Source organism: Dermacentor silvarum, chromosome 8 (genome assembly GCF_013339745.2).
Source record: "Dermacentor silvarum isolate Dsil-2018 chromosome 8, BIME_Dsil_1.4, whole genome shotgun sequence".
Taxonomy (NCBI): Eukaryota; Metazoa; Arthropoda; class Arachnida; order Ixodida; family Ixodidae; genus Dermacentor; species Dermacentor silvarum.
This window is the reverse complement of record NC_051161.1, coordinates 30952229-30967353: the sequence shown is the minus strand read 5'-3', so window position 1 is coordinate 30967353 and position 15125 is coordinate 30952229. Positions and strand designations below refer to the sequence as shown.

Here is a 15125-nt window from a genome sequence, read left to right as displayed (position 1 = left end):
AGAGGTATGCCATTTCGCGCCTACCTCATTTGACCACGGCGAGCCCACTACGAATAGGAAGCGAGCACGATTGCAAGATTACACCACAGATCCCCACCAGCTGTATCATAAATTAAGCATGTAAGCTTTATAATGCGTAAATATAAATGTCACTTATCTATTTGGTTGCGTCCCATTTCTGTACCCTAGTGTCCATACACTCTCGGCAGCACGCACAAGACGTTTCACGTGCCCCACAACGGCTACGTCCCCTATACAGCCTACCCGATAATGTTTTTTCTTGTTGATATATGCCGTATAGACAGCACCAGTGAACCACATCACGCTTACGATATTAGTTTTGTAAGTACACACTGAAGTTATATCCCGCGCTTTTGCAGGCTTTCGTCACAGAAAGGTTGAAAGTTTGCATAGAAAGTATGTGATAAAGTGTTCATGCAACAAAAAAACGGGATTTTTTTTCATGAGCTGTAGAGAGATTAAGTGGACTGAAAAGCTTTCTGTGACGCACCTGCTCCCTCAGCGATGGCGTCTAGGTGAACAAAGGGCCTTGCCCGCTTCTTTGAACATTGCGCTCCAGGCGCGTCGTAGTCTACATTGAACACGGCGACGCAGAACGACGGATGCAGCCTCTTGGCTGCCCGCATCTGAAACAAAACAGCAGACATGCGGCGCATTTCACCGGCGCTGTATTGAAGTGCTTCTTATTCCTGTAGCTGTCTGCACTGCTATCGGTCATGGCCCGTGGAAATGGTGCAAACTTCGAGACTTCTGGTAAGTGTATTTGACTCGCGCATATCGAGAAGCTTCTCAGCAACGAGACAAAATGCAAACTTTAACAATGGCCAAGCCCGGCATTCTATAAGAGCCCGCCGCGCAGTTGAACGCATACCTTCGTGGCCAACAGATGTTCCGTTTCATACGAAAGCCACTCTTCATCGACGTAGCGGTACGCCGCGCCATGGCGATCATCCTGCGTCTCCGAACCCTCTTTGGCGCATACCTGAAGAGCACAGAGAGTTCAGTTTGTTGCAGTTAGCCCGATTACTCTGTAATGTGTTTTATGCTAAAAAAAAGTCAAAATTCACGGGTACTTCCAATCTCAATGAGCCATTTTTAACAATACCGCCACACTCGGGAATTAGGTAGAAAAGAATACCATGCAGAAATGTGAGCAGCATGCTACTCAGAGAGAACTACTCGTTTCGTTCTTTGCTCCGACGAAGCAAAGAGTGAGAGCGTTCAGTAGCAGGGACTTACAATTCAAGTTCACGTCATTGTCTACGCTATGACGGAGTCTGGTCGAGCGGGCTATCGTGTTACATCATGTAAAGGAAAGAATGGAGAAGAAGGCGCCAAACAAAGAGGAACCTGCAGGCTGCAACTGGTGGCTGCAAGCTTTCTGTGTTTTGAAGGCCTCCCATTGTCTCTATTCATCCGCCATATACAGGGTAATCATTTTTAGGCTTTACGGAATTCAGAGAGGCGGAAATTACTTGCACGAGAACTCGAAACACATATTCAATTAATTAACAAACATTCTCAATATGTCTGCTGAATTAATTAATTTACGGCACATTGCAATGTATAAATTGTAGCCGGTGAGTGTGCAAGGCGTATCCATTTGGAATGAATTTCCAGAAGGACGCCAGTTTGGACATATGCGCCATCAAACTCGCCGTAAAAATGCACTGTGGTTCCACTTACTTTTTTAACACAACGCTCTTTTATGCATTGAAGCACAAAAGTGACTGGAACGCCCATGTATTTCGTCCCGCACTTTAGGAAATACCTCGAAACTGGTGTCATCCTGAAATTCATGTCATGTGGGTACTTACTGCAAGCTCAACGGCTACAATTCGTAAATTGCAAAATTGGCCGTAAATTATTTAATTAAAAAGTTAACTAGTGAAGTTTTGTTAATTAGTTGAATCTATGTTTCGATTTCTCTCGCTAGTAATGTCCGTCTCTTCTACTAAGCCAGCTCAAGGACAAGAATTATGCCATCTGCCACAGGCGATTTTTAAAAAATGTGGTTGAGCGTCGCATTTACCAACGCCTATTCGTTCCTAACAGGGATGACCAACAGTGAGGCACGCAATTTGTGCGGGTGCGACGAGGCTCTGGAGCACCTTCTGTGTCTCTGTCCATCCTTTGACACTCAACGACGTACTCTCCAAGCTAAACTCAACCTGTTAAATAACAGAACGCTCTCGGAATAAAAGATCCTCGGGCAATGGCCTATGCATTCTTGCATGCCAAAGGGCACGAAAGCCCTTCTGCAGTTCGTGAAGAATACTGGATTGTACGAACGCTTGTGACAGCGGAGATTCTTCTGTGACTGTCTCTGCGAATGACTGACTATTATTTTTCTTTTCTCTTCTTATCTATTCTACCCCTTTCCCCCTCCCCAACTGTAGGGTAGCCATCCGGGCACGTCCTTGGTTAGCCTCCCTACCTTTCCCTCTTCGTTCCTCTCTCTATAAAACTTAAGAATCATCACCCCGTATTCGCCTTATAGCAGGGACAATACAAGCTCCGACGCTAGGCATTGTGACTTTAGGAAATCTTAAAAGGACGCCGACGATATTATTCTGAGCTATATTTCGGAAAGGTTTGATCCCTAGTCCAGGACGAACTTTTCTTCAACTGCGAAGCACTCCGATGAAACCTTTTGAGTTTCCCTTGTAGCTTCGTGCAAAGGTCGTGTGAATGACACTTTTTTCCCTTTCATGCAACTTCTTCCACGTTGCGCATTTCTTTTAAGGTCTCTCAAAAATAAAGGGGTACGTCGGCAGCCACTGCAGCGCTGCCTCGCAGGAGACGACGGAATTAGTTTCGCCCGGCTGCAATTACGTGAAAGTGCCAGAAAGTGCTAACTGCCAAAGCCACCTATGTATCGCTCTATTAGGGTATAATAAACAAGACGTTATAGTTGGATCGCCTCCATCGCAAGAGTTGGCATTACTTTCCAATTGCTACCCGACCACTACTTGACTCATTTTCGTTGTTTGACGTGCGGCGGCACAAGTGACGAATAATGCCAGGCGGACGCGGGACGCAACGAAAAGGGGCCATACGTCCGCGACACCTCAACGGGAGTTCGCAAGAATGACATATTTGCCGCTAAAAAGACATCATGCACGCCGCTAAAAAGACGAACTTTGTCTTCCTTTCAGTGTGTGTCGTTTTATCGGTAAGTAAGTCACTCAGCAAATACAAACTAGGTCAAACAGCCGTTCTTATGAAGGAGCTTGTAAGCAGATAGTAATCTATAAACGCTGCTTAAAGATAAAGGTATAAATGCAGCGAAGCAATACTAAAACATCGAATTAGCGCACCAAGCGAATGTGCAGATTGTGTGCCATGCCTGCGCACGTCATGTTTTGCTAAGACGTTCGACCACAAAAACTATACGGAGAATGAAATTGTATATTACCGGAAGCTGCTCCTCTGACGTGAAACACGAGGATCCAACGGGCCTTGGACTGGGAACTCGGAAGCCATGGGTTGCCATGGTGACAGAAATGCACGCAGGGACCACCTCGGTCGCAGCAAGAGCCCAGCCTAGCGCAGTTTTCTGCGAACACACGTGAAATCTAATGAAAAGTTTGGTCAGCTTTGGCGCAACGCCACCATGCGGTTCACTGCCATCTGCAACACCGATAAGCTACGGCTCCTAAATTCGAAACTCATGCGATGACACAAATGGTGACGGCAATCACTACTTTCGACCAACCGCCGATTTCAATAACCATCAAACTCACCCTTCACATTTATGCAAAATCACATCAGCGAACGCGAAACAAATCGGCCACCGCGAAGGCGAGCGTTTTCCGGCACAATCTTGCGCGTAATCTTTGAAAGAAGCAACTCTGGCAAAACTTTTACAAAGTTTGGGGATGTGCTGTTCGAACGAAATTAAAGTAGATTCCACAAAATTCACTCAGCCATTTCTTTATTTCAATTGATGTATTTTTTTAATCTTACTTTCCTGCACAAAATTTGGCGATCTTCATAGGCTGCCATCGTTGTAACTTCTGATGTGCTTGGCTAAATAATTCGGCAGCAAGAGGTTGCACTGCTGCATGTGGGACGCTCGGCTAGTCATGTAGAATCTATTTCTTCGACGACATTCCAGTTAGCTGCCTCTGTGATTCGACATTTGCTTAAGACGAGCTTTAGCTCGGGCCCGACTCCAATGCCACCTATTCAAAGACATATTTAATACGCAGAAATGCTTTCCTGCAATAACCCCTAGACCGATTTCAATGAAACGTGTTTTATTTGAGAGAGACAGTTGAATTATAGTTACTGTTTAAGCAGGATCTTGATTTAGTTCCTGACTTTCTTTTTTTAAATTGCCGGAAATCGGTAAGATTAAAAAATATAGAAACATGAAGTTCATAAGTTCCTCACTCTGCATCAAGAACAGATTGCAGTTCTGTAAACAGTAGAACACCTGAAGCGGACAAAGTTGATATAATAATTGATATCGTAGGGTGAATTTATTACAATCTTTACAAGGATTTTGCAAACGTTCGACTCACATATTAGCCGTGTATAATGCATCAATATTGTCCGCTTTAAATGTACTATTACATGCTATTTATAGAATTCTTATATCATTTTGCAAGGCTGTGTTACAGAGTTGTAAACTTGATAATATCCTTTTCTGAACATTTTAGATTTTCCACAATTTTTATAAGAACGTCGACAGCCTAAACCAAAAGGCGCTTCCAACAGTCACTTAATTTAACTTTTTTCTTTTAAATGCTACAAACCTAATAAAATTCGGTACAATGGTTGCCGAGAAAAGCGATTTCTCCTGTACCGTGTATTTGCAGGTATGAGCCCCCGAGCGAAAGCTTCCTCTTTAAACTGCGCTTCGGTTCCTATTCATAACTCACCGTCCCTACAGGCACCTGCTGTGAGCGTGCAGAATTTCCTCCTTTGACAGAGCACAGTTAACAAATCAGCGCGCCGATTTGCTCACGCTTTCGTGACGTAACTACGCGAAAGAAAGAGTAATAATATGTTTCAACGATCGATCGATATTTGAGCCCGTACATTGACACATCTTGCACGTAAGAACTCTTCGTAAGTAGGCACACTGGCCAGTTGTGATAACGAACAAAATGGTTGTGAAGACGCCTGCCAATAATAAACAATCAAACAAAGAAACAAACGCACAAAGAATGATATTAGGGATTAAATGTTTTGTAAGTGTAGCCTTTGTTCTATCTTTCCATTTTTTACTGCTCGTTTATGGTGCACGAGCCCTAACATTCATCTCAAAATTATTTCGATGCAAGTATGTTTACTATTTTATGTATTTTATTCATGCATTAGAATGAAACACCGTTGTCCTAGAAATATCTATATATAATTTTAATTTTACAAGCTAACGACATGCATTTTGCTAATAGTAACGTACGAACACTTTAAGTTAAATATTAAATGCAACCATTACTGAGTATAATTTTTGCTCGGACGCTAAAGAACAGAGGAGGTAGTCTGTTTAGCGCATAAAAGGAGGCTGTGAGAGCAGACTCGTCACCTCATAGGCGGCAATTTACAAGCCTTTCGGACAGAAGTCATGAAAATTGGTGATTTCTTAATGTAATATTGTGACAGCGATTATAGAAAATTTATTTACCTCCCTTGCCTCGGATCTCAAAATTTTGCCACAGCTTTTTAAGTTTATAGAAAAAGCACGCAGACCAGTTTCCATTCAAATAATTTTCACCATTTAATTATTTCAGTGCGAAATTACGTGCAAACGAAGCCACTCACTACAGCAACGTATTTATCATTTCGAAATAATTACGCGTGGATACAATTTACACGCGAGTCACATAATCTTATTTTGAATCTGTCATGTCCCTTACAATTACCAATGTCGAAATTCTCAAATAAATTGGCAGGTGCCGCTTCCACGTCAGCAACTTTTGATGACGAAGCTCTACCTCCGGTGTTATCTCGCTGCCTCAAACAGAAATTCGCAATATCTTGCGCCAATTTTCGCATGAAATTGTATGGCTATAAGACGTCCAAAAGGAGCACAGGCAGAGGCACAGAACGCAAAACGCAATTCACTAAGCTGTCCTATAGGACCACAGCCATCACGCCTGTATAATGTGTAACATGCTTGCCACGCATGCGCAATGACTTATCAGCTGGACTTGCAGCGGTGAATTTCAGTGGCAGGATTTATCACAACTTGAAGTGCAAGCGGTTGAAATCCAGTATGTATAGTCATCTGCAATGCTGACAGGCCTTGCTATTGTTTGCAAATATCGATTTGCTAGTTAAAAGTAATGCAAGGTCCACACAGACAGTTTAACGGGACAGCATATGGTCTGGCTCGTGGCTCAATGCTAGGAGCACCCGCAACGAGCAGGGTGAAGAGAGTACAGAAGGACAGAAAGGGCGCTCTTGAACCCATTGAGACGGCCTGTATATCGTGCTCTACCACGCTATGACCCAACGAGCAAAAAAGCCAACTTTACAGGAGCAAATTTTTGACGAGTTCGCTATAGTTTGGTAGAATCACCTGGTCCCACAATGCAGATGGGCCAGGACCATCGTGGCCAGGTCTACAAGAAAGCTTCATTAAACGTGATTGCACCTTCCTGCGATCGTTTCATCTTCGTCGGTGCACACAGTGCGGTGAATCTTCGAACGAAACATTTGCTGGCCGAGGTTTATTTTTGAATGGCAAAGGCAAGCAAGTTGACAGTTATAAATTTTCAAGAACGACAGTTCCCGACAATAACGACTTAGCGTCTGCTTGCTTGCTTTTAGCAATTTAGAATGTTCACAACTTGTCTTCTATTTATTCACCTAATACTTCTGAAGCAATTATGTTTATGTGCCAAACGAAAAAATAAAAGAGGGGGGGGGGGGTGGAATTAGCTGTGTCCCGTTCATAAGTATACGCTGTAATTAGGATGGCAGAAGAAATTGTCAATCACAAGCTGCATCTTTGAGGAGACGAGACGCGTAATCGTAGGCTATACTTCCAGTATTAATAATATATCAGGTGTAGGCAAATGAGGCTGTACTAACAGGCGCTGTTCAAAGTAGGGAAAGCAGAAACGTCGTTGCTCACCATAGGAACGCTCTGACTACAACCATCGCCCGTATCGGTGTACATTGAAGGGTATGCTGTCTTGCAGAACGCCCATGACCGCGTGAAGTGTGTCTGAAGAATGACGACTTCGGATAGGCTGGGAAAGCAAAGAAAGCGTGTACAAAGCTTAAACTGAGGCCATAATCTCCGGAACGACTTGACGAGTCCCGGCAGACGCAGAATAAAGTTAACACTAAAACGAACTACGTCACTCGACAATTAAAAGCCTAGAAAGGAACAATACATGCTCGTTGAAGCCATTTTATACCCTACGCGCATCTGCGATGTACACGTACATGTACATTAATTCAAAGGCGAGCGACAACTGCAGATGCGATTATGTGTGATTTCCGACCCCCCTTCATTTTATAGTGGTACAGACATTTGTGTCCTGGTCATAAACGGCTCAAATCAGTAGCGAAAGGGCATGAATAAGATTCGTCGCTAAGAATCACTAGAAATATGGAGTAAGGGACAAGATACGACTTTACGTTAGATGGTTACGCGTTCTTCCACGGCTTGCAGCACGTTGCCGGCTAAACCGAGTCGCGCATAATATAAAGGGCGTTACAATGACTGTGTACCAGGTGCAGTCGATTACAGATAAAGCTATGAAGACCCGTATACAGTTAACTTAAAGGCAGAGCGATCATTGCGCCATGCGGCTACGCGCGAAATTTTAGTTACTGAACTACTCTAAATAGGTGGTTACTAAAACGACTTCATATTTTACGTCCATAGCATCTCGTAAAAGCACCAAGCGTACTACATCGATTGTCCAGAAATAGCGTTCGTAGAATGCGACCGGCAACTGGTACTTTACAATTTGAGTCAGATGAGTCAGAGCTTCAGTGGCTTAGATATTAGCTACTGACTACAAATTCCATTGTGTTTGAGGCTGCACTTGAAAGACCATTGCTTGACAAGCAATGCGAGACAAGTACTTCGAATTGATCGTGCGGCGTATACATGCAAGATGTGCTTCTAGGCAGGAGATATATGTATTGAAGCAAAAATCCGTTGCTGAGTTTGTTCACAGGCTATGTAAGCATCCCTCAGACATGAATACTTGATTCTTACGTGAAAAGCAAGCCGAAGCGCTGTAGGACAAGAGTTGGGTCCTCGTCGTAATCCTGAACTTCTACTCCGAGAATAATTGAGTGCTGAGCAAGGAGTCTTCTTTTTAGAAGCTGGAAGTCAAAGTAAGGTGAGGAGCTTGATCTTGAACAGCCGCTTGAACAGTTGCGGTGCACTCACCTTGACAAATATCGCAAGGGTAGTCAACTCCGTCGAGAAAAACTTCTGTTCAACAATTGCCACGCCGTCAAAGCCATTAACGGTGATGCGTTTCACAATCACTTTAAAAGCGTCTTCGTCTTCGTCAAAAGAAGGATGCAGGCGAACTAGAAACTTTCTTCTGGAGCCCACGTATTCTTTCACGTCTGATACATTCAGTGCTGGAAAGTAAAAAAAAAAATTAAGGGCAGCTTCACACTAGTGGTGCGAAGACTGGGCAAACAGCGAAGCTGGCGACCTCACCTAGATTTATCTCGGTTCGGCCTTGTGATTGCGAGGTTATGCTTCGAGACTCAGCCACATTTTGCGCAAGATCACCCCGGAATAATCGACAGCCCAAGGAGCAACTAACACTCGGTCATTACAATATCTGGACGCTTCTGGACGCTCAAACGCTTTTGCTCGGTTTCGCGGGCTCGTAACTCCGGATCTTCTGCGAATCGCCGCCGCTTCGGCGGCGCGATAGCCCGGATCGGACCGAAGTCGTCTCACTCGCCCTCGAGTAGGGGCGCGGCGGCTTTCGCGCCGCGCTTCCTCTTCTTCGGCCGCCCCAACTTCGCGGCGATGTGCTCAGCGCGGAGACGGCGGGGCTTTTGTGTCACCGCGGCGGCGACGCGGAGCTATATAGCCCGTGGGTCGGCACAGTGACGTCACGGTTTAGCTTCGCCTCTGTGATGTCATGGCTCGGCAAAGCTAAGGCGAAGCGATGTGGCGCGCGCGATGACGTCACGGTTCACGCATCTGTGGCGAGGCTTGGCGCGATCGGCGCAGCTGGGGCGAAGCGTTGCTAGGCGACGCATGGTGACGTAATCGCCAGGCGGAAGCTTTGCGGTGTACACTCTACGGACCACCCTCGAGCTTAAACAGCTTCGCTAGTTCACAGGGGTATGTGCCATTGCGCTTGGACCCTTTCTGCACTACCTCCAGGATCGGCCCACATTTCTGGTCTATGCTACGCAGCGCAACGAAATGAAAACGTGAAATTCGTAACGAACAAACTAGAGAATCTCAGTGTGTTCAGTGTGCTGCGCAATAACGACATATAAAATGATCATATGTACTGACATTTCCCTTAATTCGATTCGGCGCGACGATAAATAGAGTCCTTCAGCACCTCCCACCAAAACACCCACACCTCATCTGCGGCATTCTATCACCTATCATTACTGCAATTGCGTTAAATCAACAGTGTTCTACTCTTGCTGTCTCTTGATGTTTTTGTCTAGTCACCTATGGTTTAGCTTTTTGTTGTAAAGTGTAATTAGTTGCCAATGCGGTTTTACTTATTTATTTTTAGACGCCAATGCTGTTTTATATATTTATTTTATTTTTATTTCATTTATTTATTTTTGTTTGTTTGTTTGTTTGTTTGTTTGTTTGTTTGTTTGTTTTATGGGGAGTGGGCCTGCTTCAGGTGCTTGTAACAACGTATTTAGCCTTTTCTCCCTCGGTTTACTAAGGCAAACTGCCCGTATAGCACCAGGGCATTCGCGCTTGCAGCTACGACGTCACCTTGCTGAGTTTATCACGCCACTCCTTTCTCAGTCTGTATGGATTTATGAAGCTATGGCTCACGAATTCATAAAGCGTCATGAAAATTACAGAGCTGGAGTCATTTATTCCGTGGTCGAAAGAAAAGGCTGTTCTCGTGCAGAAAGTGGTTTCTGGATTTTGCTACCGCCAAGTGCGCGGCCGCCGATAAATTATTACCTAATTAGCTACAGCCAACTCAAGCTTCCACGATGTCACAAGCTTTTAAAATTCGAGGCCAGCATAACCCAACGGTTCTTTTCTATCAATCCAATTTTATTGCGTCGTCCAGCCGTTGTACTGGCTGATCGGTCCCGGCGACTTCGCGAGTCATCGCTTGAAATCTAGTGACCAAAGGCCAACGGAACCAGCTGGTAGTAGCATTGGCGAAGTATCGCTACATTTGTTTATTTATTCCATTAGCCTTTCTAATGTGGCTGTTTCGACTAGCGTAACGTTGCTGGTATTGGACACGTCATCTATTGCACCACTAAAGTCCATGGTGATGACACGTAGGCAGTGCGTACTTAGTGGTCTTCCAACTGCAGGTCGGGACTAACGCCGCTTGCTCTCAAACGATAGCCGACGCATGCAATAGGGAAGTAATCTGTCTTTGGTTTAGTTGACTCATTGTGAACAAGTAATGTACTGCGCAAAATTCAACCAGAAGCGATCACAACCACCTTTATTTTTTCTCGGTTCTTTCTGCCCAATTGTTTTCGTTGGTTTTTGTCGTTCTTGCTGTTTTCTTTTTATCTTTTTTTTTTGTCGTGTCATGCGTGTACTCTGGTGTGTGTTTACCGCAAATGCGCAGATAGTGTGTGCTTCTCTCGTTCCGGTGATGGGAAAACGATTATTTCGTTTTTTTCGCGTTTCTTACAGGTGGTACATGCAATAAGCATGTCTTTACATTGGCCTCCTGGCGTCTGATACAATAAAATTTGCTAAGTAGAATTTCCGTCCTTCTGGGTTATTTTCGAGCAGTACATTGCCTGCGCAGCATGCAACATGGTATAAGCAACCCCCATGGCATTCATCAGGCCTAGAACGCATTTTTCTCCGAAGTAGAGAATCGAACGGTCAAGAAAAAAAAATATTACGGAAAAATATATTTTCTGTTCTTTTTTTTTCCGAGCGCCTGAAAAGTTTGTCAACATTTCTAGCCCCCAAGAATAACAACGTAAGATATAAGCAAAATTTTGTGCGGAAAAAGGACCGGAAGGGGACCACTGATTTCGCTTGGGGACTTCATGAGGCACGCGAAGCCCCCAAGCGAAAGCAGTGATACCGACTCAGAAGACGCAGTGCGCTAACACTTTACTTTAGGTGCATGCGTGTGTTTTGAAACATTTACGCTATGTTTGCACAAAATTTATGCTTTGATGTAACGTTGACTGCGACAGGTAGGCCTAGTCTTGTACTTTTAGTTAAGCGAATAAATTATGTTGACTGCCTGTTCATGTTCTTTACCTGTATAGAGGACAGAATCGGCCTGCTACAAACATTTGTAGTGGGCAGTGTGAAAGCTAGTGTATTTCCCTCTTTTCTCCAAAACAAGCCGGAGAACAATTTTTTTTTCAGACCATTGAAAATTTCAGAAAATATTTAATGTACTGGAATTTTGAATGAAATTTTGAATGGAAGGTTGGAGGGAAGCGGAAGGCACAGAGTAAAGAGCTTGCTTCACCTGAAGTTGCACCGGTGTGGTCCCAGTCTTCCGGGTCGAACACGTAGTGGGTGCAGTGTCGGCGAGGTAGCGCGTGCAGCTGCGACCACGAGGAGCTCACCAGACAGACGAATGGCCGGTGCGTGGATCTTGCGTGGGACTGGTTGCTTCCACGCGACATGGGCTTGGGAGGTGCAAAGTTTTGCTTCACGCCTGCGTAAAAAAAAAAAAAATTCAGGACGCGCTGTGCCCTTAACGGCAGGTTAATTTTGTTGCCATGCTGCTTTGTCATATAACCGTTTTTCTTTTTCACACATTTCGTACTTTCTGCGTATTTACGATAGTACTATTACAAAGTATAAGAAAAAGAGTAGAAAACAAAATTCTAGCAATATGTGGCCTCCTCATATTGTGCTTATCACAGCGCTCCCATAGCTGCCAGTTAATTGCGGGAAGCAGTTGAAGAAAAAACGCACCAATCAATCATTACATTTATCTTTTTTTTTCTTTTACAGCAGGATGCAAGAGTATGAACTAAAAAATAAAAGCCATAGTAAATCGGCAGAACGAAAAAAAAAAGAACTATTCAAACCATAAAGGATGGCTCGAGCTTATCTTGTGGTGAGCGTACTCATCTACACATCTCGACTCAAATCTCATGGACGCAGCAATCTTGAACTTATTCGATCTGTTCTTTCCTATACTAAATCTTTGTTTCCACTTCGCGCTAATATGTACTCCTCTAATCTTAAACTGGTGATATGAAATGCATGCTGCCCAACGAATTTTAGGGCCAAGCCCTTGTAAGCATCATGTGTGAACACAGAGAAGATCGCGAAGGCAGAATTCTGAGAGAATGACGGGAACACAGCGCAATTAGAGAATTTTTTTTTCAGATTATTACATCTTTCGTTTCTGATCGACCTGCAGCAAATTTATAGGTAAGCAATGGGAGCGAAAAGTGAGCAAATTGGTACGTATTCATCTCGTGATTTGTGCGAGAAAGAAATGAAAGAAAGAAACAAAGAAAGAAAATCGGGGACAACAGGAAAGCGCAACAGCGCTTGTCCTGTGCACTTCCTTTTTTGCTGTCCCCATTTTTACGTGAGCGCTGCACTAATCACATGATATGGTTACAATCGGTGTACTTGAGATGCGTATTTAGTTTTTTTTATATATATATCTCGAATCATTCTTGTCTGTAATACCTTCGCTTTGTTAGTCTCGGCAAACCTTCCACCAAACGTTCAACAATTTAGCTGGGCCTTTACGACTGTAGAGCCACGGAACACGAAAATAAAATAAAATAGAATAAAAGAGTGAAAAGGAAAATACGTTACCCATAGGCCGCCGCCTTCTCGAGTTCAGGTAGCCTGAGAAAAAGCGTAGCAATCTCCTTTAAAACCAGCGGAGGGTCAATGCTTGAGGCTATGAGTCGTCAAGTGTACTGTACCTGTCATGCGGAATATGTCCTTTATGGCGTTTTCTATATTGGGGAACAGAATAAGCCAAGCAGTCAACCCAACTTGAACAACCTTATTCGTGTGACCTCACTCACCGTTATAGGGACTGTTCTGAAGAACACGCACTTCACTCACGTTCCCGTCTGCCTGGTTATAAGCTGCAAGTGGCAGCGGATGTCAAGTATTCAGACAGCAAGTAATATTTTATTCCCCAGTTCTGAGTGTTCTATTGACGATGGCCAATAATCAATTTGCCTGAGTACCGCATTACCGCAATTTTAAGTCAATTTCCTACCTCATTAATTTTTATTTTTCAATTTGCGATTCATCGAGCAAGGGTAAGGAATAACGTTTATATTTATTAGGTTATTTTTCGTTAAAATACAATCGCCAACTATAGTACAATATTTAGTCTGTCATGTCTCCTAATTCCAAGCTAATAATGAGGTTATCATACGAAGAAGCGGGAGCCTTGCAAAACTTCGAGTGATGCCGAGTGATGAGAATTCAGGTGACGTCTATAGCACCAAAATTCCACGTTACAAAAAAAACCTAAACTTTTGTAAAAATTTAAAGCAGGACCCTGTGCCAGTGAACATGGTACTGTTAAATCCACTGTTATCGTGCTAATTCAACTTAACTCTGGACAGCTGCTTCCCAATCACATCACAATAATGAGAAACCAACGAAGTCCAGAGTCTCTAAATTATAAGATTGACGCGCAACTGTCATTGCTTCGTGGTTCTTTTTTTTCATATTGACGGTGCCGTATGCATCCGGGTACCAACAGTATGGCGACAGAGTCAAAGGATACAAAGAGGTAAATGATACAAAGCACAACACAGCGCAAGGTAGAGTTGTAAACACGACAGATTAGAATCAGTAAAAGAAATAAAAAACGGAGAAAAAGAACAATTACATGAAGGCTTATTCTGCAGCGCGCAAACTTGTGAGGTGCGAATTACTTTCCTGAATTGGCATTACGCGCGAGTTGTTGTAACTGTTCGTATAACGCGCTTGGTTGGAGCAGCAAGAAGTCCACCGCCATGACTTTGGCCCGTTGGCGCTCACAACATTTGATTTAGACAACATACACAAAAATAATTTTGTCTGTCAATGCTACGTGCACAGTGCCATTTACCTTCTCCTATCGCAGCCAGTCGGGGAAAGCTTGTGTTTCCGCAGGTCGGTTTGTAGTCGTCGTAGTCGATGTTGAACGCCACCACACATGCCGAAGGCTGACGAGCTATCACTTTGTAAACCTGGTGGCGTCAAACGGAAACAGATTTTACGGGCAATTACGGCGCAAGTTAACAAGACAAAACGCAAAAAAAAGAGAGACTAACCGACACGACAAGTTATTTGCAGCGACATTGGGCATGATGGCACGATTAACGACGGATGTGCACGTGTGTACCCAGCATGACTGTTAAATGCTATATTCATTTGCGAGCTTGCATACGTGGGCTGGAACAACAGTTGCACATATAAAAAGCATTTAGCCTATGAAAGGTGGACGACATTAGAAGAGACAGAATTGAAGACTTGCTGTTAGAGTTAACGCAGTGGGTACCGCTACGTACAAGTAGCAGGCACGCAGCATCACTTAGAAAGCAGGTACACTCTCCGCCAATATGGAAGGGAACACTTCATATGTGTTCAAATAGCGATTCCTGCAAGTGAGGACCTCACACACTACTCTTTGTTATGTTGTTCTCCTGTTAACGAATCCCCCCCCCCCACAGAACTTTTCCTCATTACAAGTACAGACAGGGGTAATTACTGGCTTTGAACACAAATCCAGTGTTTCCTTCCATATTGGCGGATAGAGTAGTGTTGAATAACAAAAAAACGTACTTTACTCTTTAGGAGCTTAGGTTCTTCGTAGAACTGCCAGATGGTCTCTTTACGGCGTGACATTGAGTTGGAGGCGTTGGAAGCCATAATTTTCCAATCTCTGCTGTCGCATATCTGGAAAGAACGGTAGTTGTATGCAAAAAAGTGATACGCTTCTCAAGGTACAAGTGAATAAGAC

General features: G+C 43.8%; 1 protein-coding gene across 1 annotated transcript in view; it reads right to left on the bottom strand.

The window, feature by feature from the left end:
* The window catches only part of LOC119462052 (uncharacterized), a 66689-nt gene that overhangs the window by 19389 nt on the left and 32175 nt on the right, over nucleotides 1-15125 (bottom strand). The window contains exons 28-39 of the mRNA XM_037723404.2: nucleotides 14948-15061; nucleotides 14232-14352; nucleotides 13186-13248; nucleotides 13081-13113; nucleotides 12968-13000; nucleotides 11649-11840; nucleotides 8393-8592; nucleotides 8216-8325; nucleotides 7115-7232; nucleotides 3440-3580; nucleotides 893-1003; nucleotides 512-647 (exon numbers count right to left, since the gene is read on the bottom strand). Coding sequence (XP_037579332.2) covers nucleotides 512-647; nucleotides 893-1003; nucleotides 3440-3580; nucleotides 7115-7232; nucleotides 8216-8325; nucleotides 8393-8592; nucleotides 11649-11840; nucleotides 12968-13000; nucleotides 13081-13113; nucleotides 13186-13248; nucleotides 14232-14352; nucleotides 14948-15061 — 1372 coding nt within the window. The remainder of the gene's footprint in view (nucleotides 1-511; nucleotides 648-892; nucleotides 1004-3439; nucleotides 3581-7114; nucleotides 7233-8215; nucleotides 8326-8392; nucleotides 8593-11648; nucleotides 11841-12967; nucleotides 13001-13080; nucleotides 13114-13185; nucleotides 13249-14231; nucleotides 14353-14947; nucleotides 15062-15125) is intronic.